This window comes from Dryobates pubescens, chromosome 6 (genome assembly GCF_014839835.1).
Source record: "Dryobates pubescens isolate bDryPub1 chromosome 6, bDryPub1.pri, whole genome shotgun sequence".
In the NCBI taxonomy this organism is placed as follows: Eukaryota; Metazoa; Chordata; class Aves; order Piciformes; family Picidae; genus Dryobates; species Dryobates pubescens.
In genome coordinates this window covers 42,836,876-42,861,626 of record NC_071617.1, presented here as the reverse complement: position 1 = coordinate 42,861,626, position 24,751 = coordinate 42,836,876, and the positions used below count along the sequence as shown (strand labels likewise).

Sequence of the window (24,751 nt, the reverse complement as noted above, 5' to 3'; positions counted from 1 at the left end):
TGGGATGGCTCTGGGTTTGCTTTGGGATCTTTCTTTGTCACTGTGCTTTGGGTTTTCTGTAACATTCACTGCTTTCCATTTAAACTTTCATCACTTTTGCAATCCGTTTGTCTTGAATGTTTTATTCCTGCCCATGGTGGGGGGAGAGGGGGCTGCCTCAACCCAGCACATGACTCCACCACCTCCCTGGGCAGCACATTCCAATGGCCAAGCACTCTTTCTATGAAGAACTTCTTCCTAACATCCATCCTAATTTCAATCAATCAATCAATCAATCAATCAATCAATATAAACACTCTAATAAAATATGGATAAATATCAGATTTTGCTGGTTGCTGCACTGTAACGGAACACATGGAATATTGACCTTGAGTATGCCTCTAGAGGTGGAGGAAATTGAAACTACCAGGAAAAAATTCTAGAGAAAAGGAGCTTAACTGCTGATTAAGCCTCAAAATACATATTTATTTAAACCAGAATATTTTTCACTAACTATGAACTATTTCTCCTACACAACCTCCTAAAAATCTTTGTAACACACTGTGGTAGTTTTATGCTATACCTGGCTGTACCAAAACATTCTGGGGGCTTCTCTGCTTGCTTTGCTTGGGACAGAATAACCTGCTTCTGCTGTCCTTGGCTGCGTTATTTTGGTTAAGTCTAACCACTACTTTCTCTCTGCTCCTTTCTCCCTGTTGGACAGAGGGTGGGGGGCAGAGGAAAGGCTTTTCTTGGTCTTCTTGACCAGGGGAGTTTTCATGTTGTTTGTTAATTGTAAATATCTGTATAACATTGTAAATCCTGTATATTTTGTACATATTCATTGCATTCCATTGTAGAGAGTAGTTTTACTCATAAATACAGCTTCCATTTGCTTCCAGCTGAGTTAGTCTGGTAAAGTTAATGTGTGTGGGGGGGAAATCTCAACCCACCACACACACCCTAGTGCAGTTGGAACCAGCCATACAGATCATCTGTGAGCCTCATATGCTGGCCATTCAAAATCAATTGTCTATACCAATTAAAACTGAACGGCCAGTAACATTCTGGTATTTGAGATACAATTCTACTAAAAAAGTCATAAGGGGCAATACTGAATGTTTAACATAGTCAAGAGAGGACACTGTACTTCACTTAAAAGGAGGAAAAAATAAAAGAAGTTATAACAAGACACTAAGATGAAACCATAATGTTCTTCCTCTTGAGCAAATATCTTGGTAATCTAAACAAAAGGACAGAGGAGTGGGAGGGTGAAGTCTGAAAAAAATCAACTGAAATGTCCATTTGTCGTGTATTAGCTAAACCTACAGAATTAGGGACAGAAAATGTTATTTAAATGATCACCATTATCTACCTGGCAGTACATGTTTTTCTGAGGCTTCCTTAGAGAGTTTAATTTCATAATGCTTTTCAAATACAGATATTAGCTCTTGAACTGCATCTTCAATGCGCATGCTTTTTTGGTTCAGTAACTCAGCACGTTCTTCAGTATAAGCCTGTTAAATTACAAATAACAGTGAATTCTTTCAGTGTCATTGATCACATTATTTCTTCATCCAAATCTTCCACTGTATTATCATTATTTTTTTTTAATGCTTTTAAATAAAATTTCCATGTTTTGAAATGCAATGAAATTTTTAAGGTCCAAAAGGAAATCCTTTAAATCCTGAGATAGAATAGAATAGAATAGAATAGAATAGACCAGACCAGGTTGGAAGTGACCTTTGAGATCATCGTGTCCAACCCATCATCGAACACCATCTAATCAACTAAACCAGGGCACCAAGTGCCTCATGTAGCCTCCCCCTAAACACCTCCAGTGATGGTGACTCCACCACCTCCCTGGGCAGCACATTCCAATGGCCAAGCACTCTTTCTGTGAAGAACTTCTTCCTAACATTCAGCCTAAACCTCCCCTGGTGCAGCTTGAGACTGTGTGCTCTTGTTCTGGTGCTAGTTGCCTGGGGGAAGAGACCAACCCCCACCTGGTTACAACCTCCCTTCAGTTAGTTACAGAGAGCAATAAGGTCTCCCCTGGGCTTGTGCTCCAATTTCCAGGGAGATCTCAATCTGAATCTACCCAAATACTCTTTCAACTGTCCTTAACAATTTTATTTACTTGCACTAATTTGCTAATTAAGTACATTTTTAACCTCATTTATAACCAAGAACACTTTCAAATTCTCAAATATACTTGTTGATAAGTATTGTCTTAGGGCAATGAGGCTGGTGAGAGGCCTCGACCATAAGCCCTATGACGAGAAGCTGAGGGAGCTGGGATTGTTTAGCCTGGAGAAGAGGAGGCTCAGGGGAGACCTTATTGCTGTCTACAACTACCTGAGGGGAGGTTGTAGCCAGGTGGGGGTTGGTCTCTCCTCCCAGGCAACCAACACCGGAACAGGAGGATGCAGTCTCAATCTTCCCCCACAGGGGAATTTTAGACTCGAGCTGAGGAGAAAGTTCCTTCACAGAGAGAGTTGTTGGCTGTTGGAATGGGCTGCCCAGGGAGGTGGTGGAGTCACCACCCCTGGAGGTGTTCAAGAGGGGACTGGACATGGCACTTGGTGCCATGGTTTAGTAGTCATGAGGTGCTGGGTGACAGGTTGGACCTGATGATCTTTGAGGTCTCTTTGAACCTTATTGATTATATGATTCTACGAAATCCCTAGAAACCAATTTATCTTTATATATCTTACCCAAAGTATTTTTATTTTTTAACAAAAGGTTCTGTATTTTTGCAGAGAGAACAATTATTTTCTCATTTTATATTAATTTACTAAGGCCTTGTTTCTAACATGCTCAAGACTTGAAGTTCAAAGACATAAAGTGGCACAGACCTCATTGCAGGTTAACATATTCTCTACTTCAGTAGGACCATCTGCTGGTAAGACAATTAAAAGAGTATTTGATATTTCTTCTAATATTAAATCAATCTTCACTTCACTTAAATCATTAACCTAAAAAGATAAAACTGTATTAATAGTATATACTTTTCTTTAACACATAATGTACTTTTTTTTAGAATGTTCTAACACATATATTGTTTTACAGAAAAATAAATGCCAGTTATCTAAGACAGTGAATCATAAAGAAAAGAAAAAAACCTGAAGTAAAAGCACCAACACAAAAGACCTTGAGATGAGAGAAGCAGGGAAAAGAGAAGCACAGCAATACTCATAAGTATGGCCACTTTGGGAATATTTAAATTGGCTAAATATAGGCTGCTTTCACTGTGAACTATCCATGTTCTCTACTATCTACAGAGGCAATATAGGGAAACAAGTACCCTACAAAAAATTTAGCCCTTTGTTGACATGCTCCATTTCAGACAATCTGAAACATGAACAATAAAAGAACAGGTCTAAGCCTGGAAACTGGTTACTATTGCCATAGAAAGCAAAAACTGGAATGCTAAGAGTGTATGAATTTAAGTGCACCACAGTATGATAACACAACTCTAAAAAATATAAGGAATGTGCATAGTTTTGTGTCAGGCAGTCCTTTGAAGACAAAATCTTCTAACTGTTCAATATCTGCTGGCTCAATGTTCACAAACTGAGACATATGGGTTGGACGTGATGATCTTGAAGGTCTCTTCCAACCTGGTTTATTCTATGTATTCTATTCTATATGAATCCCTGAGAAAGTGGAATCAGTATTTCCACTTACTTCTTCACATATTTCTGGTTATCAGCACTGTGTTCTTAAATACACTGTTTCCTTGATTTTGCTGAGACAGAACAGTATGCAGGCTGTTAGCAGTTTTGAGTCAGCCAAGAGCTGAAGCTAGGAGGGGCAAAAGCCAGACCAGCTGGCCCCAGATGGCTCACAGCTGTATCCCATACCATGAATGTCACAGTCATCATAAAGTGGGAAGTTTGTTGAGCATGATAGTTTCTCTTTTTTACTGCTTTTCTCCACTCCTCTAAGGGCTTCCTTACTGTTCTGCTCTTGAGAACTGCTTTACCATATATTGTGACTACTGTACATTCACTGGGCTCAGTGTAACTTTGTGTACTTGCATCAGCATTAATACTAGTTTTGAAGTTTCATTAAATCTGTTTTCATTTCAACCCCTGAGTCTCTTCTTTTCCTGATACTCTTCTTAGCTGGGGAGAGGCCATCTAGCAATGGAAAAACTGCTATAATTTAGCCTTGGCTATGGGCTAAACATAGACAACTGCGTGTGTGAAATTAATTCACAGATACTGTAAGCTGAGACTTCTTCTGCACCATAAGAGCGGTGATCTGATTTTTGAATGAGCTTTCTGACAGCTCTTTGAGCTGATCAGTCTTGGCTTTTTCATGGCAGAATTCAAACAAAACTGAGTTCTGTCCAATTTTTAATTTGTTACCTAAAATATTCTGGATCTCTGATATCCTGTCTTGTTTGTCACAATATTACATGTTTCTATTTTGCATCACTTTTGCCCTGTTTGTTTACAGCACCTCATTCACAGTAATCATGAGTCTAACAAAGTTCATATTTTTGTAAGAAAGTAAGAAAATCAGAAATGCATGTAACAAATTTATAAGGAAAATAGCCTATGCCTACAAGACATGGATATTTTAGATATACTCAGGCTCAGGGAACTGTTAATTTCTTGCACAGCTTATCTTTTTTTTTTCAGCTTTGGGTTTCAGTGGCAGAGAGAGCACCCGATCATGTTTGTGTTTGCCTGCCATACAGAAAAAAACAGATATACCCACCAGTGGCTAACAATTTCCTACCACAGGAAACACAATATGTGATATTGGTAGGACAGATCATAGCCATGCAGTTCAACTGCCAAGCCAGAAGGATGATCCAAATATCAAGGTAAAGTCTTGAGAGGGAAAAGAAAAAAAAAAAAAGAACCAAGAGAGTTTCCCAACATGCCTGCTATGAATATAAGTAATAGTAAAAAGTTCTCCACTGGACGATGTTTACAAGGAGCTGTCTTGTGTGCAACTGCACTCATGGACAAGCACTCAAACAGAAGAAAATCTTGACCAAATATTAGAGTTGTAGTCACAGATTCTGAAGACAAGGGAAAATATGTTCTACTGTAAGACAGAAGCAAAATGCAAACACACTTGAGTGTAATAATGGCAGAGAATCATTGAGTATATTACTCTTCAGAATAGAATAGAATAGAATAGAATAGAATAGAATAGAATAGAATAGAATAGAATAGAATAGAATAGAATAGAATTAACCAGGTTGGAAAATACCTTTGAGATCGAGTCCAACCTAAAGAACACAATTTTAAAAGCAAATAATTTGTACACATTTCAAGTGGTACAAAAATAAGTACAGGTTAATTTCCAATATGAATGCAGTGTACTAAAAACAACAAAAAAAAATCATTTATATAGGGTCAACTATGTACCTTTTTCAAAAACTGCCTATACATATACAGAACTTGATCAGCTTCTTGAAAGAAACTTTCCAGTGACACAGATGACCAAGTCAGCATGGTAAGTCCTTGTCTCAACACAGCTTCCATCTAAGCACAAAAATAAAATTTAATAGATAAAACCAAACATAAACAAGCAACACAATTTAAAACTTAGGTAATTGTTATTAGAATCACTGACATCACTGATGAATGAGAGAGTTGTGTCTAAGTTTCCCAAGGAAAGTTACAACTTTTCAAGGAAAAGGTCAAACAAATATATGCAACATGGGGGAAGAAGAGGGTAGCATATGCTGTAGATTCTGTCCACAAGATTCAAGTGTGCATGCTCTTTCCTGTTCTCCTGGAAAGTATGTTTTAGTAGTTCTCCTAACATTAACATCAAGTCCACTATTGCTCTTACAATTTGTCTTTTAACATGTTGAGAGTGGTCAAGGTATTGCATAATTACTTGTCTTTCAACCACATCTATCTAAAGACATTTTTCATTTGTCCCCATTTGAATCACAGTGATCCTCTCCAAATTTTGATGCAGTATCAATGTCATTTTTGAAAGTCCTTTGTTCCCTACTATTTCCCTGATTTCTTGGCTCTCCACAATCTTTCTTCTGAATTTGTCACCAAGATGTTCAGTATGTAGCTGAAATCAGCTTGTTGCCCTGCCACCTTATAATCTACAGCTTCACTGAAAGTCCTGTACCTTCAAAAATGGTACTTTTAGTAAAAGGAAGTCTTATAATATTGCCAGGCAATGAAAATCAATATTTGCAGACTCTCACAGAGCTCCCTGAAGTTTTTGCCCAGCACTCCAGAACTTCTCACTGATTTTGCAGTATGCAGCCACAATTTAAAAATTTGCCATCCCCATCCTCCTTGTATTGCTATAAGTTTAGTTTTGCTTAATTGCTGAGAAACTTTGAACTGATTCCACTAACATTTAATTTTAATAGGCACCCATCTTATCTGCTCTTTCTTCTTGACATTTACCAATTCACTGCCTGGACTTCACCCACTTTCTTCATCTTAATTCTTTTTTCTCTCTCTACATTACAGTTAAAACAATTAGTTCAGATATACAAACTACTATTTACAAATACATCCAGTAGCAACACCTTAACATTTATCTTTTGGGGGAATATATATAACTCCACAACACTGGGATGGTGCTATTACTACCTGAAGGGAGATTGTAGCCAGGTGGGGGTTGGTCTCTTCTCCCAGGCAACCAGCATCAGAACAAGAGGACACAGTCTCAAACTGCACCAGGGGAGATTTGGGGTGAATGTTAGGAAGAAGTTCTTCACAGAAAGAGTGCTTGGCCATTGGAATGGGCTGCCCAGGGAGGTGGTGGAGTCACCATGACTGGAGGTGTTAGGAAGAGACTGGATGGGGTGTTTGGTGCCATGGTTTAGTTGATTAGGTGGTGTTGGATGATGGGTTGGACTCAATGATCTCGAAGGTCTCTTCCAACCTGGTTAACTCCTATTCTATTCTATTCTATTCTATTCTATTCTATTCTATTCTATTCTATTCTATTCTATTCTATTCAACTGCTAATCAACATAGCCAGTCTAGAAACAGTTTAAGGCTCTCTGTGAGTTGCTGTCAAATTATAGGATCAATGTAGTCAAAGACGAGATTTGCTCATTTGAATCATCTTTGGATTTGTGCTTTCCTCCTGTCTTCCTACACATGGAAGACTTCTCTCCATTCTTTGAAAAATAAATACATTTAATCTTCTGTTGTTTGTACAATATTAATCCTTCTTTTTTGCCAGTTGTTTCCTGTACAATTCAGAGGTGTTCAGTTCCCTATTTGCAGTACTTTAAAGTGAAGACTACTATCACTTCACAAAGTGATTTATCTTCTATTCTTTAATTCTTAAGAGCATGGATAAGTTTTTATTTTCTCACACTTCAGCACATATCAACTATGTAGTTACATAAACTTATGCAAACTCTGCAACCTGCTGATGTTATTATTTACAGCAAAAAAAAAAGTGGAGAGTTAGTTAGAACAACCACATGCATAGACTTGCAAGTGTTTGCAAAATGAAATGGCTTGTAGGATAGACATTCTGCACCTCTAATAAAACTGTACCTTTAGTGTAGTTTATAACCTTTCTACAACACTGAAGAGACTAACTCAATTCCCAAAGCTAATAATCCTCTTCAAGCAAAGACAAGGATCATGACATTTAGTATTTCAGCTAAATGAAAAGCACAACTTCCAGTGAATCTCTAAAACTGAAATAAGGGATAATTTATTACCATGTCAAAGTCAGAGTAGATAAATAGACTCACAAAGTCCATATGATTTGTTCTACTGGGTTTACATCTTGTAGTAACTGAGATTATTCTGCTGTAATGCATATTATTTGAGCACTGTATGAGGGATGCAAGGAGCAAATTTTTGGTCTTAAAGCTTTAGTAAAATTCACTGAGTTCACAATATGCAGAACCATCTCAATATTTTTAAATTATAAACTATTAAGTTATTCTAATGTCTTCTGAAGTATAAGTGCATTTAGCAGTACCAACCTTTTGCATTTTTGGTGCCATTATATTTGCAAAATAATTTGGTGTTTCTTGACAGAGTTCTTCGTAACTTTGGATAAGATCCTGTTAATTATTAGAAAGTGTATTATCAAGGAGAGTATTTTAAGTGTTTTCTTTATTGAAGCAAAACCGCATTATAAAATCAAATCATCAGGGAAAAAAACATGGAAAGCAGTACAGGACTACATCTGAAAACAAGTGTAGAGTTCTACACAAACATTACATGCCTATGCACATCATGTCTGGAATGTAATGAATCCATATCATCCTACACAAAGACTGAAAGCAGCCTTCATGCAACACCTTATTACTGCACAAAACCAGACAAAGTATCATCTTTCACTACAACTAAAGATAGCTTGCACTTTAGTGACCAGAACTTGCAATTCCCTCTTAAAGCTGAGTATCATAAGCTTTAGATAATTTATGTCACAGAGAAACTCAGTTTTTAAATATCCCCATCTGACACACACACACAAATTTTTCATGGTGCATTACACTGTATCCGCTACTTCTCACAACATTACAACAGCAGCAAACAACTGGTATCAGAAATCTGACTTCTCTGGCAGGTAACACACAAAACTATTGATGTTTGTACAGCTCACCATACCCTTACAATCCAGAAAAATTGCCTTCTCAAAAGGCTCTGTAAGACTATGTTTTACTGATTTTCAGAGAGTGCACACTCTTTGTATAGCTTTAATTATTTAATTACTGGAATATAATTAATGTGCCATAGGGTATAAGAAATATGCTTATATTTAAGTATATACTAGCCCATACAGCAGTTAGAAGAGGTTTTTCAGATGGGATCTTCTATGTCCATCTGTGCATTCAACAAATTTACCTTCAACTACTATCTTTAATCTTTATTTAACCCTAGAAAGATTTCTATAATTAATCAGATTTTTTTTTTTTTTAAACAGACATCATCATTTTTAAGTTTACCTCTAGATGTGTCTTGATTGACTTCAGGTTATTCTCTAATTTTACAATCTTTTTTGCCTGCTCTGGTATTTCCAGACCCAATTTTATCATACATTTGGTCTCGCGGATGATCTCTGGAATTTTGGGATCAAAGTTCAGCAGGAACTTCCCAGTTTCAGGATGACGCACAAACACTGTGGCTTGTAAGGCTGCAAGGAAATTTTAATATCAAGACAAACAGTTGTTTCAATGATGTAAATTATTTCAGAACACCTTTCTGCTATTACTACATGGTGATTGAACATGTATGGCTACTTGTGAAATAGCTCCACATTTTCAGTTAAACAAAATATACAACCGACTCTCACCGTAGTAGCTTTCTGCCATATAAAACCTTCCTCTTCACAAGCTAAACAAACTCAGACCTAGTTTATTTGTGGCATTTTTTAAATTACCGTTAGAAAATAATTTAATTCCTTTTCTAACAACCTGTAAACACAACATTTTAATGAGCTGTCCAGTAGCTTAGAGGAATTTGTTAACACAGAGAATAAATATGCTTGCATAAGAATATTGAAAAAAATCCAAACCAAAATAAAACCCTATTAGGAACAACCTCTGTTGACTGTGTGATGACAAAATCTTATTCCCATAGAATCTTCTCCTAGTTTTGAAGTTCACAAAGTGTCTACAATTTACATGAAAAATCTAGATTTTTTAATTTATATTTTTTTTAACTTAGCTTTCATTTAGTGTTGATATCATAAAGCTTGATCATCAACAACTTTTTTTTCTAGGCATAGAGCAATACTCGTGCTGAAAAGAATTGGGATGAACTATTACAGTGGAAAGACAACAGGAAGAATTATTTAATGGCATGCATAAATAATTTGAACACAAATCTGAACAACTGTTTGCCTTAAATTTAGAGTAGAGTAGAGTAGAGTAGAGTAGAATAGAATAGAATAGAATAGACTAAACCAGGCTGGAAGAGACTTTCGAGGTCATCGCATCCAACCCATCATCCAACACCACCTAATCAACTAAACCATGCAACCAAGCACCCCCCATCAAGTCTTCTCCTAAACACCTCCAGTGATGGCAACTCCACCACCTCCCTGGGCAACACATTCCAATGGCAAATCACTCTTTCTGCAAAGAACTTCTTCCTAACATCCAGCCTAAACCTCCCCTGATGCAGCTTGAGACTGTGTCCTCTTGTTCTGGTGCTGGTTGCCTGGAGAAGAGACCAGCCCCATGCCTGTCTACAACCTTCCTTCAGGTAGTTGTAGATGGCAATGAGCTCTCCTCTGAGCCTCTTCCTCTCCAGGCTAAGCAACCCCAGCTCCCTCAGCCTCTCCTCATAGGGCTGTGCTCCAAACCCCTCCCCAGCTTTGTTGCCCTTCTGTGGACACCTTCCAGCAACTCAACATCTTTCCTAAACAGAGGGTCCAGAACTGGACACAGGACTCAAGGTGTGGCCTAACCACTGCTGAGTCCAGGGGCACAATGACTTCCCTGCTCCTGCTGGCCACACTATTCCTGATACAGGCCAGGATGCCATTGGCCCTCTTGTTTCAGTACTGTTTCCTGCCACCTGTCAAGCAGTGTACCTAACCTGCACTCCTATGCAACAAAACTGAGTTTCAAGGTCAGTAAGGAACAGAGTTGTATTATTGGGCCTGCTTATTGTATCATGATTAATTTACACATCTTAACAATAAATAAGGCTTTAAAAATTATCTGATTTTGTTTGTGTTAACTTAGCATTCAACAACTGCTTGAAAAAGCCAATAGTATATATAAATACTTACGATGCTGTAATTGTGACATTTCCTTCATCCATGCATGATGATAGATTATCTCAAATTCTACCAACACATAGGCAATTCTGTTGTATAACTGAACAACTGCTTTACCTTCTGGACTTGCCAAGATATCTGACTTTTTCTATTAAAACACAGGACATTAAAATCATCAAGTAAACTATGGAATGCAGAGTACTTAAGTTAGCATTATAAATTAGACCACTCTTAAAAACTGTATCAAGGATTTATGATTCAAATTGATAAAATGCAATGAAGTCAGTAGGAACTTGGAAGTAACAAATACTTACATTGTGATAAACACCTGCAATTCACAGTGGCATGGATGCTGAGTTGTACTCAAAATTGAGCAGTAGCTAACAAAATTAGATTTGAAAAAGAATCACCTCTTTTTCATCAATAATTATATTTATGTCCATTTTCTTTGGAGGGTATTTAGATATCATTATTCCCATCTGAGGGAAACAGGAAAATGAAAACCTCTCTCTCATAGAAGTTAATTTGGCTGGAGGCCCTAAATACTTTGTAAGAGAATCACTCAAATATTTCCAGAGATGATATTGCTATAGCAGACCCCTGTATAGCAAGATTCTGACTACTCCAATGAAAGAAGGAAATCCAGTACCAATCCAATACCTCAGTGCCATAAATGTTAAAGCTTATTTGGCTTGTACCAACCTTCAGCTTTATATTTAGTGGTACAGAAAATACAGAACAAGAAGTTCAGTAATGGATTCCCTGTTTACAGACTAGTTCAGAGAACATCTACAGTGAAACTGGTGACCAGATTCTCAGTTACAGTACAGCAGCTATCTTGCTGCTGTACATTTGCTATCTTGCTGTGAGGTACCAAAACATACACCAGACAATTTCAGGATGTCAGGCAGTCCGCATTCATACCTTAAGCTACCTCTAGCAGCCACTTGGAAAACACACATCATTCTCCCTAAAGAACCCTATGGGACTAGAGGAACAGGAAAGGTAGGTTACCAGTTAAAGTACAGGACGTGAGTTCTATGTAAAAGCCCAAGTCTGCTTCACTATAAAAAGAATCAAAACACCACTGGCTGGAATGGTGAAATACTTCTATGGGCAATATGAAGACAGAACAGTGAACAATTCAGTGCATATATTGATTTGGGGTGCTAGTTTAGTGGCAAGTCAAAGAAACAGTTTTACTAGGTTATAGTAAGGCTTTTGATACTGTCCCTCACAGTGTCCTTCTGGACAAGTTGTCAATGATCTGGATGCAGGAGTTGAATGCACCATTAGCAAGGTTACTGATGATACCAAACTGAGAGGTGCTGTTGACTCCTTTGAGGGACAGGAGGCCTTGTAGAGGGATTGGGGTATGATCAATGCCCTATAATTAAAGCTGAAATGCTAGATTTGTGGTAGTTTTAGGCTATGCCTTTTAAATTTTATTACAGATTTTGAGCAGAAATGTAGGAAAATGTAAATAAATCACTACTGGGTGTGAAAAGGAAAACCAAAGATAATTCTAAATGATTCCATTGGAGAGATACCTACCATAAGACTGGCTGTACTGAAACATTCTGGGGGCTTCTCTTCTCTGCTTGCTTCATGCTCTAAAGGGACATTAATCTGCTTCTGCTTGACCTTGGCTGCATTGTTTTGATGAAGTCTAACAGCTACTTTTTCTCTGCTCCTTTCTCCCTTTTGGACAGGGGATTGGGGGGGTGGGGAGGGGAGGGCAGAGGGACAGCTTCTCTGGTCTTCTTGAGCAGGGGGGTTCTTTGTTAATTGTAAATATCTGTAAATATTGTAAATACTGTATATTTTGTATATATTCATTGCATTCCATTGTAGATTGTAGTTTTGCCTGTAAATACAGCTTCCACTAGCTTCCAACTGAATTAGTCTGACAAAGTTAATGTTGTGGGGAAAATTTCAACCCACCACACAGATTCTGCACCTAGGACAGAGTAATGCAGGGCACAAATATAAACTGGGAGTGGAGTGGGTGTGCAGCAGCCTTGCAGAAAGGGGATTGTGCATGCTGGTCAGCAGGAGGCTTAATATGAGTCCAGCAACCAAGAGGGCAATAAACCAGCCAGGAGGGCAAAGCACATCCTAGGGTGCACTAAATACAGCATAACCAGCTGGTCAGAGGTGGTTATCCTACTGCATTCAGCACTAGTGCAGCCTTCCTTTGAGTATTGTACTAGTGTGCAGTTCTGGCCCCACAAATTGAGAAGGACATTAAAGTTCTTGGATGCATCCAAAGAGTGGCAACAAAGAAATCAAAAGGGCTGGGAGGACTGTCCTATGAGGAGCAGCTAAAGGCTTTGGGCATGTCTAGTGTGAAGAAAAGCAAGACTGATGGTTGACCTTACTGCTCTCTACAGCTTCCTGAGAAGGTGGCCAAGAGGGACAATGGCATCCTGGCCTGTATTAGGAATAGTGTGGCCAGCAGGAGCAGGGAGGTCATTGTGCCCCTGTACTCTGCATTGGTTAGGCCACAGCTTGAGTACTTTGTCCAGTTCTGGGCCCCTCAGTTTAAGAAGGACATCGAGACACTTGAACGTGTCCAGAGAAGGGCAACAAGGCTGGTGAGAGGCCTTGAGCACAAGCCCTATGAGGAGAGGCTGAGGGAGCTGGGATTGTCTAGCCTGGAGAAGAGAAGGCTCAGGGGTGACCTCATTGCCCTCTATAACTACCTGAAAGGTGGTTGTAGCCAGGAAGGGGTTGGTCTCTTCTCCCAGGCAACCAGCACCAGAACAAGGGGACACAGTCTCAAGCTGTGCCAGGGGAGGTTTAGACTCAAAGTGAGGAAAAAGTTCTTCACTGAGCGAGTCATTCGTCATTGGAATGGGCTGCCCAGGGAGGTGATGGAGTCGCCATCCCTGGAGGTGTTCAAGGGGAGATTGGACGTGGCACTTGGTGCCATGGTCTAGTCATGAGGTCTGTTGGGACAGGTTGGACTTGATGATCCTTGGGGTCTCTTCCAACCTTAGTTATACTGTGATACTGTGATACTGAGAGGGAGATCCTGAGCTCTTCTTCCTAGTATCCAGCAATAGGACACATGGGAATGGTTCAGTCACATCAGTGGCGGTGTAGAGTGCACATTAGGAAGCACTTCTTTACCAAGAGGTTGGTTAAACAGGCTTCTTAGAGATGGCTGATGCCTCAAGCCTGTCAGTGTTCAAGAAGCCTTTGAATAATATCATTAACACACTTTTAGTTTTGGTCAGCCCTGAACTGGTCAGGCAGTTGGACTAAATGATCATTGTAGGTCCATTCCAACTGTAATATTCTATTCTATTCTATTCTATTCTATTCTATTCTATTCTATTCTATTCTATTCCTACATCTTAGATCTACAACAGTGGTTACTGCAGAGCCTGGGGGTTTGTAGCATGATGTGGTGTGGAACCCTTGCCTTTGAACATCCAATTCAAAACTGGCAATCTGGGAGCTAAGAGAAGTTGTGATTCAGTTCCAATCACTTCAGAAGCTGCCTGAGTGAAACCAAGGGTTCCACACCACATCATGCTACAGATAACATTTTGTACACGGCTGCAGGTGACAATGGTCCAACCTGGTGCTTGTGGCAAAAAGCTCCAGGTGAGACACGTGGACGACCTCTCGGTTTCTGGAGTCGAGGTTACAGAGGTTCAGAGGCTAATTACACTCCAACAGAGAAAGAGATTCTAGCTGCCTCCCTTGGGCCTGCCCAGGCCCAAGGCTGGGTTGGGGGGGGGGAGGAAAAAGCCCTGGTGGGGGGGGTGTGGGTGTACCCCCAGGTGGGGATGGGATGTTCTTGGGTATGTTCTGGGATCTCTCTCTTTATCATGGTGCTTGTGGATCTCTGTAAAACTTTCATTGTTGTTTGTTATTGTTTTCCTATTTAAACTTTCCATCACTTTTGTAATCCGTTTGCCTGAGTCGTTATTTCTGCCTGTGGTGGGGAGGGGATCTGCCCCAACCCATTACAGGGGTTTTTTAGCTAGACGTTAAAATACAAATAAACAGTTTGTCTAACATATGAGAAGTGACATGTTCATAGCCAGAAACATCATGGTCACTCTGCCAAAGAAAAACAGTTCACTGTTAGACAAAACACCTGATTTTTTCTCACATCAACTTACATGGAAATAACTGATCGGTTCATTTATCCTTCTGAATAGTTGTCTTGCCCATAGTATCTTTCCTGCAACAGGTGGCATGTTTCGAGGAAGAGGAGGGGCATCTTTCTGAATTTCATAAAGCTATGATAAGAACAATATAATGAAAAACATTATTAAAAACACCTATTGAAATGTTAAACTGTTTTTCCTCTGGTACCACAATTTCTTCCTCTGCTCAAACAGATTAAATTTGTGTGGAGCCACACAATAATTCACTGAGAGAAAAATGCATCACTTTCTCACTTGCCACACTTCTGAGATGCACATATCGTTACCTCTGTTGGTGTATCTCCAGTCATCAAAATCTCATACAGTTTCTTAGCTGTATTTACTTATGACAGAGCCCTGAGTACACCAAAAGGCATTGCAAACCTAGGTGAGCAGACGTTACTCAAGGCCAGGTCTAATAAGTGCAGTTGCCTAACTTTGGAGGCATTTGCTATCAAACAAAGCTGTGTAAGGACATGTTGTGGGAACCCTTGCTGGGGCTTTTCCACCTTTGCTTGGGAACTGCCTTCAGGAAAGGCCTAAGCTATACTGTTAAATGAGAGGCTTTACCAGAATAGAAATGTCAACAGTGTTCTTCAGACACATACACCTGACCAGCTAACGTTTCAGAAGTTGGACTCAATTCTTTTGTTACTCTTCCAACTCGAGATAATCTATGTTTCCATAATATGCCCTTTTCTAGTAACATGCCATCATTATGGATATAGAGACTTCCTGGTACACGCCTTATGCTTTCATCTGTGCCCAAGCTGAGGAAAAAAAGGGGCCTTGCTCAATGAATGGCTGCATTATAGTCAAGAAAAATTTGGACTGAAGTTATCAAATACCAAATTTGCACTGACAACATATTTAAGTTATCAGTATTGCATAACATATTAAGAATCAGTATTGCAATGGGAGCAACTTTTTCTTAGAAATAACTTGCTTGGCAAAGATAAAAAAGCAATTCAATAATACCTAATGAATAGGTAAACTAGACAGCACATTGGCAACACATTCTTCAGAAGAAGAAAGAGAAATAGCTGTATCCACCCAGCTTTAGGCATATTCCAGTAAAAGAGCGAGGGTTGTTTTGTTTCTTTAATTGGTGAAGAAATAACAGACAATATGTTTGTTTATAAAGTAAAATTGCAATGACATATTTGCCTGCAAGAGCATGTATATCATACAATATTTGCCTATACACTCTGGCCTCTTTTCTGTAATAGGAAAACAGAAGTACAATAAGTTGAGCACTGACAGTCAGTTAATGAAATTGGCAGAATAAATAAAAATTATTCATATTAAAAATAATTGCTCTTACTTTAACATGGCAAGCCTTTGACACTGTCTTCCACAGCATTCTCCTTCAGAAACTAATGGGACAAGGCTTGGATAAGTGTACTCTGCACTGGATAAACTGACTGGATGTCTCGGCCCAAAGAGTTGTGGTAAATGGAATTAAATCTAGCTGGCACACAGTCTACCAGTGGTGTCCTCCAGGGTGAGTACTGGGGCCTGATGATCTTGAAGGTCTTTTCCAACCTTGTCTAGTCTAGTCTATCTTTCTTAATGGTCTGGATGAGGGAATTGAGTGCACCCTCAGGAATTTTGCAGCTGACATCAGGCTGGGTGGCTGTGTTGATCTGCTAGAGGGTAGGGAAGCTTTACAGCAGGATCTGGACTGGTTAGATTGGTGGGCTGAGGCTAATTGTATGTTTGACAAGGCCAAGTACCAGGTCCTGCATCTGGGTCACAACAACCCCGTGGTAAGCTACAGACTTGGGAATGTGCAACTTGGAGAGGGACCTCAGAGTATTGGTTGATAGTTTACTGACCATGAGTCAGCAGTGTGCCCAGGTGGCCCAGAGAGCCAGTGGCATCCTGGCTTGTATTAGAAACACTGTGGCCAGCAGGAACAGGTTGGTGAGCCTCCCCCCTGTACTCAGCACTGATGAGGCCACACCTTGAGCATTCTGTTCAGTTCTCTCACTATAGGAAGGATATTGAGGTGCTGGACCATGTCCAGAAAAGTGCAACAAGGCTTGTGAGGGGCCTGGACAACATAACTGACAAAGAGAATCTGAGGGAGCTGGGGTTGTTCAGTCTAGAGAAAAGGAGGGTGAGGGGAGATGTTATTGCTCCCTACAAATACCTAAAGGGAGGTTAGAATGAGGAGAGGGCCAGCCTCTTCTACTTGATGACAAGCAACCAGACTAGAGGAAAGAGTTACAAGCTGCACCAGGGGAGGTTTAGGCTGGATAATAGGAAATGCTTCTTCACTGAAAGGGTTATCAAACGTTGGAATTATCTGCTCAGGGCAGTGGCAGAGTCACCATTCCTGGGGATGTTCAAGCGGCATGTGGACCTGATGCTTAGGGACATGATTTAATGCTGACCCTTCAGTGCTGGACTGGATGACCATCTAGGTCTCTTCTAACCAAATATGTTCTATGATTCTATTATATTTAAAATTTGTTGCAAAGAAATTAAATACCTTTTTAGTAGCTTCAAGTTCTCCTACATAATGTTGAAGAATGCAACCGATTGTATGCACTGTTTCCTCTTGCAGGCATGGCATTCTCAGATTCTGAAACCTGTATTAAAAAATAAGTGCCCAAAATTATATTACTAAACCACAATTTTTTTTGAGAGAGAGAGTATAAACATTACATAAAATTAAAGAAGCACAAATCTAAGAAATTCTTCTGATCTAGGATTTTTTGGTTGGTTATTTTTTTTCTTTTAGCAAGCTTAAGCAAGTTGAAAAGTTCTGCCTTGGTGGTGCTTTTGTTGCTGTTGTGGTTTTTTAGGTTTTTCATTTACTCTTCTCTTGTATATATGAAATAAATTGTAATGATAGTAAGAAACAAGACACTAGGTCAATTTCCACAAGCTAAAACACATCTTTTGTGAGGACTACCTGGTCTAGAACACCAATAATGAAAAATTCTTGATTAGGCCCTTTACTCCTAGAAATTATCTGTGCTATTTACGTTCTGCTAATCAGTAATTTGAAGTTACTTTGTCCTTATGGCCAAGAAGGTTAATGGTATTCTAGGATGCATCAAAAAGAGTGTGGCCAGCAGGTCAAGGGACCTCAGCAGGCTGAGAGACCTAGGGCTCTTTGGCCTGTGAAAGAGAAGACTAAGAGGTGTTCTTATAAATATAGATAAATATCTAAAGGATGGAGGTCACGAGGACGAGGTTGGGCTCTTCTCAGTGGTAGCCAGTGATAGGACAAGGGACAATGGGTACAAGCCAGAGCACAGGAGGTTTCACTTGAACTTAAGGCGAAATTTTCTTATTTTGAGGGTGATGGAGCACTGGCACAGGCTGCTTAGGGAGGTTGTGGAGTCGTCTTCTCTGGAGACTTTCAAAACCCACCTGGACATGTTCCTGTGCAACTTAATCTAGGTGTACCTGCATTAGCAGGGAGGTTGGACTAGATCTCCAGAGGTGCCTTCCAAACCCTACCATTCCATGATTCTACTTTAAAATAGAACTGCCAATACCTTTGAAGTAGCTGAAGTGCATGTTGTGAAGACAAAATTCTCTCAAAACAGGTACGCATAAATGCCTGTATCTGCATCTAAAGAATATAGAGTTTAGTGTCATTTTTCTAGCAATATAATAGTATTTTGATAACTGTTAATTTCTTAATATAGTAACATTTTAAATTGTTAGTGCACAAAACAGTAGTCTCCACTAGTAAAAGTTTATTATAATCAATAAATAGCTAGTGTCCATCAAGTAATCCTTTAAAATGCCAGACAATGTTATCAAAGAATCAAATCATGTATTAAAAGGAGTTGCAGCTTTGTTCTGCCAAAAAATCTAACCACAAGTCTCCAGGCTAATAAAACATCTTCATGTAGATCGTTCTCTCAGGTCTCATGATTTTTGTAATTTCTGTTGCAGAGTGACTGATCTTCAGGGAGGACTATATTATATATTTTTCAGCTTCTTTTGGAAGTCTCAGACTGCAAGCAGCAAGGCAGCGGCAGTGGCACCGGCGAGCTCTGTGGCCGTGCGGCGGGTTTTAGAGGAGTACAGTGGGTTCCTAGAGACAGGGAGCCTGGGAGAGAGAGGAGAGACCTGCCACAAGCTGGCATCTCTCATGTCTGTGCTTGAGAGGGTGACGTGGCTGGGGACATCGCCAGGTAAACTGCAGGAGATTTAAGTGCAGCAAAAGCAGAAGCGGGGCTCAGACCGCGAAGAGCGAGGTGGCAGCTTTCTCGCTCTTTGGAGCATAGCGAGCGGGGCAGGGGGTGGGTAAGGGAAGGGGAGTGGTGAGACAGTGGGGAGTGTGCGGCCTGGTCTGCTTTTTCGTTTGTTTCTTGTTTGGCAAACAGGAGCAGGCAAACAGGTAGACATGGCATCCACTAGGGCAAAAGCAGTAACCTCTTCTAAAAAGGATGCAGCAAGTCAGACAACGCTGCTACAGAGGCACGCGGCTGTCCAGGGCTCTGGCCGCAGGGAATGCCACAGCCTCTCTCCAATACTGGATGACAGCATTAACACCAGGTGTGCAAGGCATGAACAAGTAGATGACCTGCTCTGCATGGTGGCTGAGCTACAAGATGACACTGAAAGGTTACGAAGTATCAGAGACTCTGAGGAGGAGATACATTGGTTGGAGTTGTACTCTACCATCCCTGAGGCAGGTACACCAGGAGACACATGAAGAAAAAGAAAGACTTCTGCCCTCCTGCCATCAGGCTAGCAAAAACAAAAAGAAGATGATCAAGGGTGAAAGCATGTTCCTGCTTGGGGTCACAGGCATCCCCCTTCCCTTCCTACACTCCCCACCCCCTCAGAATAAGAATAAGTATGAGGCTATGGAGCTAGAGGGGAGTGAAGATGGAGAAAAGAATCCACCCAGTGAGTCACCTGGGGCTTGTCACTCACCCCCACACCTTAGGACTTCTTCAATGAGGAAGAAAAGCAGGGTCATTGTAGTAGGTGAGTCTCTTCTGAAGGGAACAGAGGGGCCTATTTCTTAGAATACATAGAATAGAATACATAGAATAAACCAGGTTGGAAGAGACCTTCAAGATCATCGCGTCCAACCCATCAACCAATCCAACACCACCCAAACAACTAACCCACGGCACCAAGCACCCCATCAAGTCTTCTCCTGAAAACCTCCAGTGATGGCAACTCCACCACCTCCCCAGGCAGCCCATTCCAATGGGCAATCACTCTTTCTTGACTACACCCATCCCACAGAGACATCTTCTGCCTCTCTGGGTCTCTGGTTAGAAATGTTAAAAGGAAGCTCTCTGCTATGGTGCAGCCCTCTGATTATTACTCCTTGTTAGTTATCCAGGTTGATAATGATGAGGTTGCAGGAGAAGTCCAAAGGCAGTTAAGAAGGACTTCAAGGCATTGGGGTGACTAGTTGAAGGCTCAGACGTGCAGGTGGTGTTTTCACCAGTCCCTCAGTTAGTAAGAAAAAACACTGAAAGAGGGTAGAAAACATGCCTGATTAACACATGGCTCAGAGACTGGTGTCACCATTGTAATTTGGGGTTCTTTGATCATGGGGGAGTTTATATGGCATCTGGTCTGCTGGCAGCAGATGGACTACACCTTTCTCAAAGGGGCAAAAGAATCCTTGCAGAGGCATTGGCTGTGATGACAGCTTCCTTCTTCAAATGGTAGAGGAACCAAAGAGAAAAGGTGCTATGCTGGAACTTGTTTGCACCAATAGGGAAGGGTTAGTGACCAATGTGAGGCTCAGGGATAACCTTGGCTGCAGTGACCATGAAGCAACAGAATTTAAGATCCTCAGGGCAACTAGGAGGAGGTATCCCAAGCTTGCAGCCCTGGATTTTAGGCACACAGACTTTGGATCACTTCAGGCTAAAGCTGGCCAAAGTATTGTGGAACAAATCCCTTGAGGGAAGAGGGGCCCAGGACAGCTGCTCAGTATTCAGGGATCACCTTCTCCATGCCCAGGAGCAAAGTGTACCCACAAAGAGGAAAGCAGGAAAGAATGCTAGGAGACCTGAATGGATAAGCAAGGAGCTCCTGGACACACTGGTACACAAAAAGAAACTCTTCAAGGAGTGGAAGAAAGGACAGCTGGAATGGGAGGCATATAAGGAAGCTGCCTGAGCAGCAAGAGACCTGGTTAGAAAAGCTAAAGCTCAGTTAGAATTAAATCCAGCCAGGGAGATCAAGGGGAACAGCAAACATTTCTGTAGCTGTATTAATGGTAAAAAGAAGACTAGGGAAGTTGTAGGCTCCTCCAGAAAGGAAACAGCTGAGCTGGTGACAAGTAACATGGAGAAGGCTGAGGTTCTCAATTACTTCTTTACCTCAGTCTTCACTGGCAAGGGCTCCAGCTGCACTCCCAGAATAATGGAAGATGATAGCAGGGGCTGGAAGAAGGAACTGCCCATTGTGACCATCTGAAGAACCTGAAAGTGTTCAAGTCCATGGGACCCATTGGAATACACCCACAGGTGCTGAGGGAAAGCTTCCAAAAGTCATGGCAACCCAGGGAGGTCCCCACTGACTGGAAAAGGGGAAACATAACCTCCATTTTCAAGAAGGGAAAGAGGGATGACCCAGGGAACTATAGGCCAGTCAGTCTCACCTCTGTACCCAGTTATATCATGGAGCAGATCCTCCTGGAGGCACTGCCAAGGCAGAAGAATAATGAAGAGGTGACTGGGTACAGTCAACACAGCTTCACCAAGGGCAAATCCTGCCTGACAAACCTGGTGGCCTTCTATGACAAGGTCACAACGTTAATAGATGAAGGCCGCACAACTGACATCATTTACCTGGACCTGAGCAAAGCCTTCAACACTGTCCTGCACCACATCCTGGTCTCCCAGCTGGTGCAGTATGGGTTTGATGAATGGACCATTCAGTGATAAAGAATTAGCTTGATGGCTGCACCCAAAGGGTGGCTGTCAGTGGGTACATGTCTAAGTGGAGGCCAGTGACAAGTGGAGTCCCTCAGGAATCAGCACTGGGACCAGTCATCTTTAACATCTTTGTTGGCAACATGGGCAGTGGCACTGAGTGCACCCTCAGCAAGTTTGCTGGCAACACTAAGATGTGTGGTGCAGCAGACACGCTGGAGAGAAAGGAAGGCATTCAGAGGGACCTTGACAGGCTGGAGATGTGGGCCCATGACAACCTCATGAGGTTCAACAAGACCAAATACAAGGTCCTGCATATGGACTGGGGCAATCCCAAGCACCAAGCTGGGCAGGGACTGGCTTGAGAGCAGCCCTGAAGAAAAGGACTTGGGGGTGCTGGTGGACAAGAAGCTCAACATGAGCTATCAGTGCACACTTGCAGCCCAGAAGGCAAATCACATCCTGGGCTGCATCAAGAGAAGCATAGCCAGCAGGTCAAGGGAGGTGATTCTCCCCCCCTACTCCACTCTGGTGAGACCCCACCTGGAGTACTGTGTACAGTTCTGGAGCCCCTATTACAGAGGATCTCGACATACTGGAATGTGTCCAGAGAAGGGCCACAAGGATGTTTAGAAGGCTGGAGCCCATCTGCTGTGAGGACAGACTGAGGGAATTGGGGCTATTCAATCTGGAGAAGGCTCCAAGGACACCTTATTGGGGCCTTTCAATATCTGAAAGGGGCCTAAAAGAAAGCTGGGGAGGGACTTTTTAGGGTGTCAGGTAGTGATAGGACTAGGGAGTATGGAACAAAAATAGAAATGGGTAGATTCAGATTGGATGTTAGGAAGAAGTTCTTCACCATGAGGGTGGTGAGACACTAGAACAGGTTGCTCAGGGAGGTGGTGGAAGTCCCATCCCTGGAGGCTTTTAAGGCCAGGCTGGATGTGGCTCTGAGCAACCTGATTTAGTGTGAGGTGTCCCTGCCTGTGGCAGGGGCGTTGGAACTAGATGATCCTTCCAACCCTAACAATTCTATAATTCTATGACTCCCACAGCATCCTCCTGGAAAAGCTGGCAGCCCAAGGCTTGGACAGATGCACCCTTCACTGGGTTAAAAACTGTCTGGATGACCAGGCACAGAGAGTGGCTGTGAATGGTGCTGCATCCAGTTGGTGTCCGGTGATCAGTGGCGTCCCCCAGGGATCAGTACTGGGCCCAGTTCTATTCAGCATCTTTATTGATGACTTGGATGAGTGGATCGAGTCTACTATTAGTAAATTCATGGATGACACCAAGTTGGAGGAGACTGCTGATCTGCTGGAAGGTAGGAAGACACTTCAGGGAGACCTGGACAGGCTGGGGCGATGGGTGGTATGAGGTTTAACAAGGCCAAGTGCAGAGTCCTGCACTTTGGCCACAGTAACCCTATGCAGCACTACAGTCTAGGGGATGAATGGCTGGAGAGCAGCATGGCAGAGAGGAAACTGGGAGTGCTGGTTGACAGCAGCTGCCCCTCAGTTTAGGAAGGAGGTTGACTTGCTGGAACGAGTCCAGAGAAGAGCAACAAAGTTGGTGAGGGGTTTGGAACACAAGCCCTACAAGGAGAGACTGAGGGAGCTGGGTTTGCTTAGCCTGGAGAAGAGGAGACTCAGGGGTGACCTTATTACTCTCTACAACTACCTGAAGGGAGGTTGTAGACAGACGGATGTTGGTCTCTTCTCCCAGGCAGCCAGTACCAGAACAAGAGGACACAGTCTCAGGCTGCACCAGGGGAGGTTCAGGCTAGATGTTAGGAAAAAGTTCTATACAGAGAGAGTGATTGCCCATTGGAATGGGCTGCCTGGGGAGGTGGTGGAGTCGCCATCACTGGAGGTTTTTAGGAGAAGACTTGATGGGGTGCTTGGTGCCGTGGGTTAGTTGTTTGGGCGGTGTTGGATTGGTTGATGGGTTGGACGCGGTGATCTTGAAGGTCTCTTCCAACCTGGTTTATTCTATGTATTCTATGTATTCTATTCTATGAGCCAGCAGTGTGCCCAGGTGGTATGGAAGGCCAATGGCATCTTGGTCTGTATCAGAAATAGTGTGGCCAGAAGGACTAGGGATGGAATTCTGCCCCTGCAATCAGCACTGGTGAGGCCTCACCTCGAGTACTGTGTGCAGTTCTGGGCCACTCACTCCAAGAAAGATCTTGAAGTGCTGGAGCAGGTCCAGAGGAGAGCAACAAAACTGGTGAAGGGACTGGAGGGAAAGTCTGAGGCAGATGGGGTTGTTTAGCCTGGAGAAGAGGAGACTTGGCGGGGACCTCATCTAACTATACAACTACCTGAAGGGAAGTCATAGTAAGGTGTGGGTCAGGCTCTTCTCCCATGCAACTTGTGACAAGATGAGAGGGCACAGCCTGAAGCTGCACCAGGGGAGGTCTATGTTGGATGTCAGGAAGCATTTCTTCATGGAAAGGGTAATTAGACACTGGAATGAACTCCCTAGGGAGGTGATGAAGTCACTGTCCCTGGAGGTGTTTAATATTACTTACCTCTAAGCCTTGAATTTTTGTCATGAAGGCCACAAAATCCACATCAAAATCTCGTTTTCTTAGATCAAGGATGTCATATTTCTTTTTTTGAACACTTTGGTAGATTTTATTGAATTTGACTGCCATAGCATCTATCCCTTCGATGGTAGACAGACTTAGTGCACTAAAGGTCTCTACTACAGTTATTATCTCTGTAATCTGAAATACAAACATTATATTCATGCTCCTAAATCACTTGCTACTTCCTTTATGAATCAAAACCTGAATAAAATATAATAAACAATTAACAATTGCATTCTAAATATGTTGCTTCTGAGCTTCTAAGTCAGGTATCTTCAACAGAGTGTTAATTCAGTTTTCATCAGTTCTAACCACAACCCAATACAAAGTAATCTTCAGGATTTTTAATGGAAAAAAATGTTTCTTTTTCACTTTTGACTGTTGGATTCAGTAGGGAAAATAGAATTAAAACTGATGACACA

General features: G+C 41.6%; 1 protein-coding gene across 1 annotated transcript in view; it reads right to left on the bottom strand.

Annotated features, from left to right (window-relative positions):
• DNAH8 (dynein axonemal heavy chain 8) overlaps window positions 1-24,751 on the bottom strand; it is a 167,268-nt gene that overhangs the window by 124,593 nt on the left and 17,924 nt on the right. Inside the window, exons 12-21 of the mRNA XM_054162298.1 lie at window positions 24,270-24,467; window positions 18,371-18,447; window positions 17,353-17,452; window positions 14,829-14,948; window positions 10,702-10,837; window positions 8,909-9,096; window positions 7,940-8,020; window positions 5,373-5,489; window positions 2,838-2,957; window positions 1,355-1,496 (exon numbers count right to left, since the gene is read on the bottom strand). Of these exons, the coding sequence (XP_054018273.1) occupies window positions 1,355-1,496; window positions 2,838-2,957; window positions 5,373-5,489; window positions 7,940-8,020; window positions 8,909-9,096; window positions 10,702-10,837; window positions 14,829-14,948; window positions 17,353-17,452; window positions 18,371-18,447; window positions 24,270-24,467 (1,279 nt within the window). The remainder of the gene's footprint in view (window positions 1-1,354; window positions 1,497-2,837; window positions 2,958-5,372; window positions 5,490-7,939; window positions 8,021-8,908; window positions 9,097-10,701; window positions 10,838-14,828; window positions 14,949-17,352; window positions 17,453-18,370; window positions 18,448-24,269; window positions 24,468-24,751) is intronic.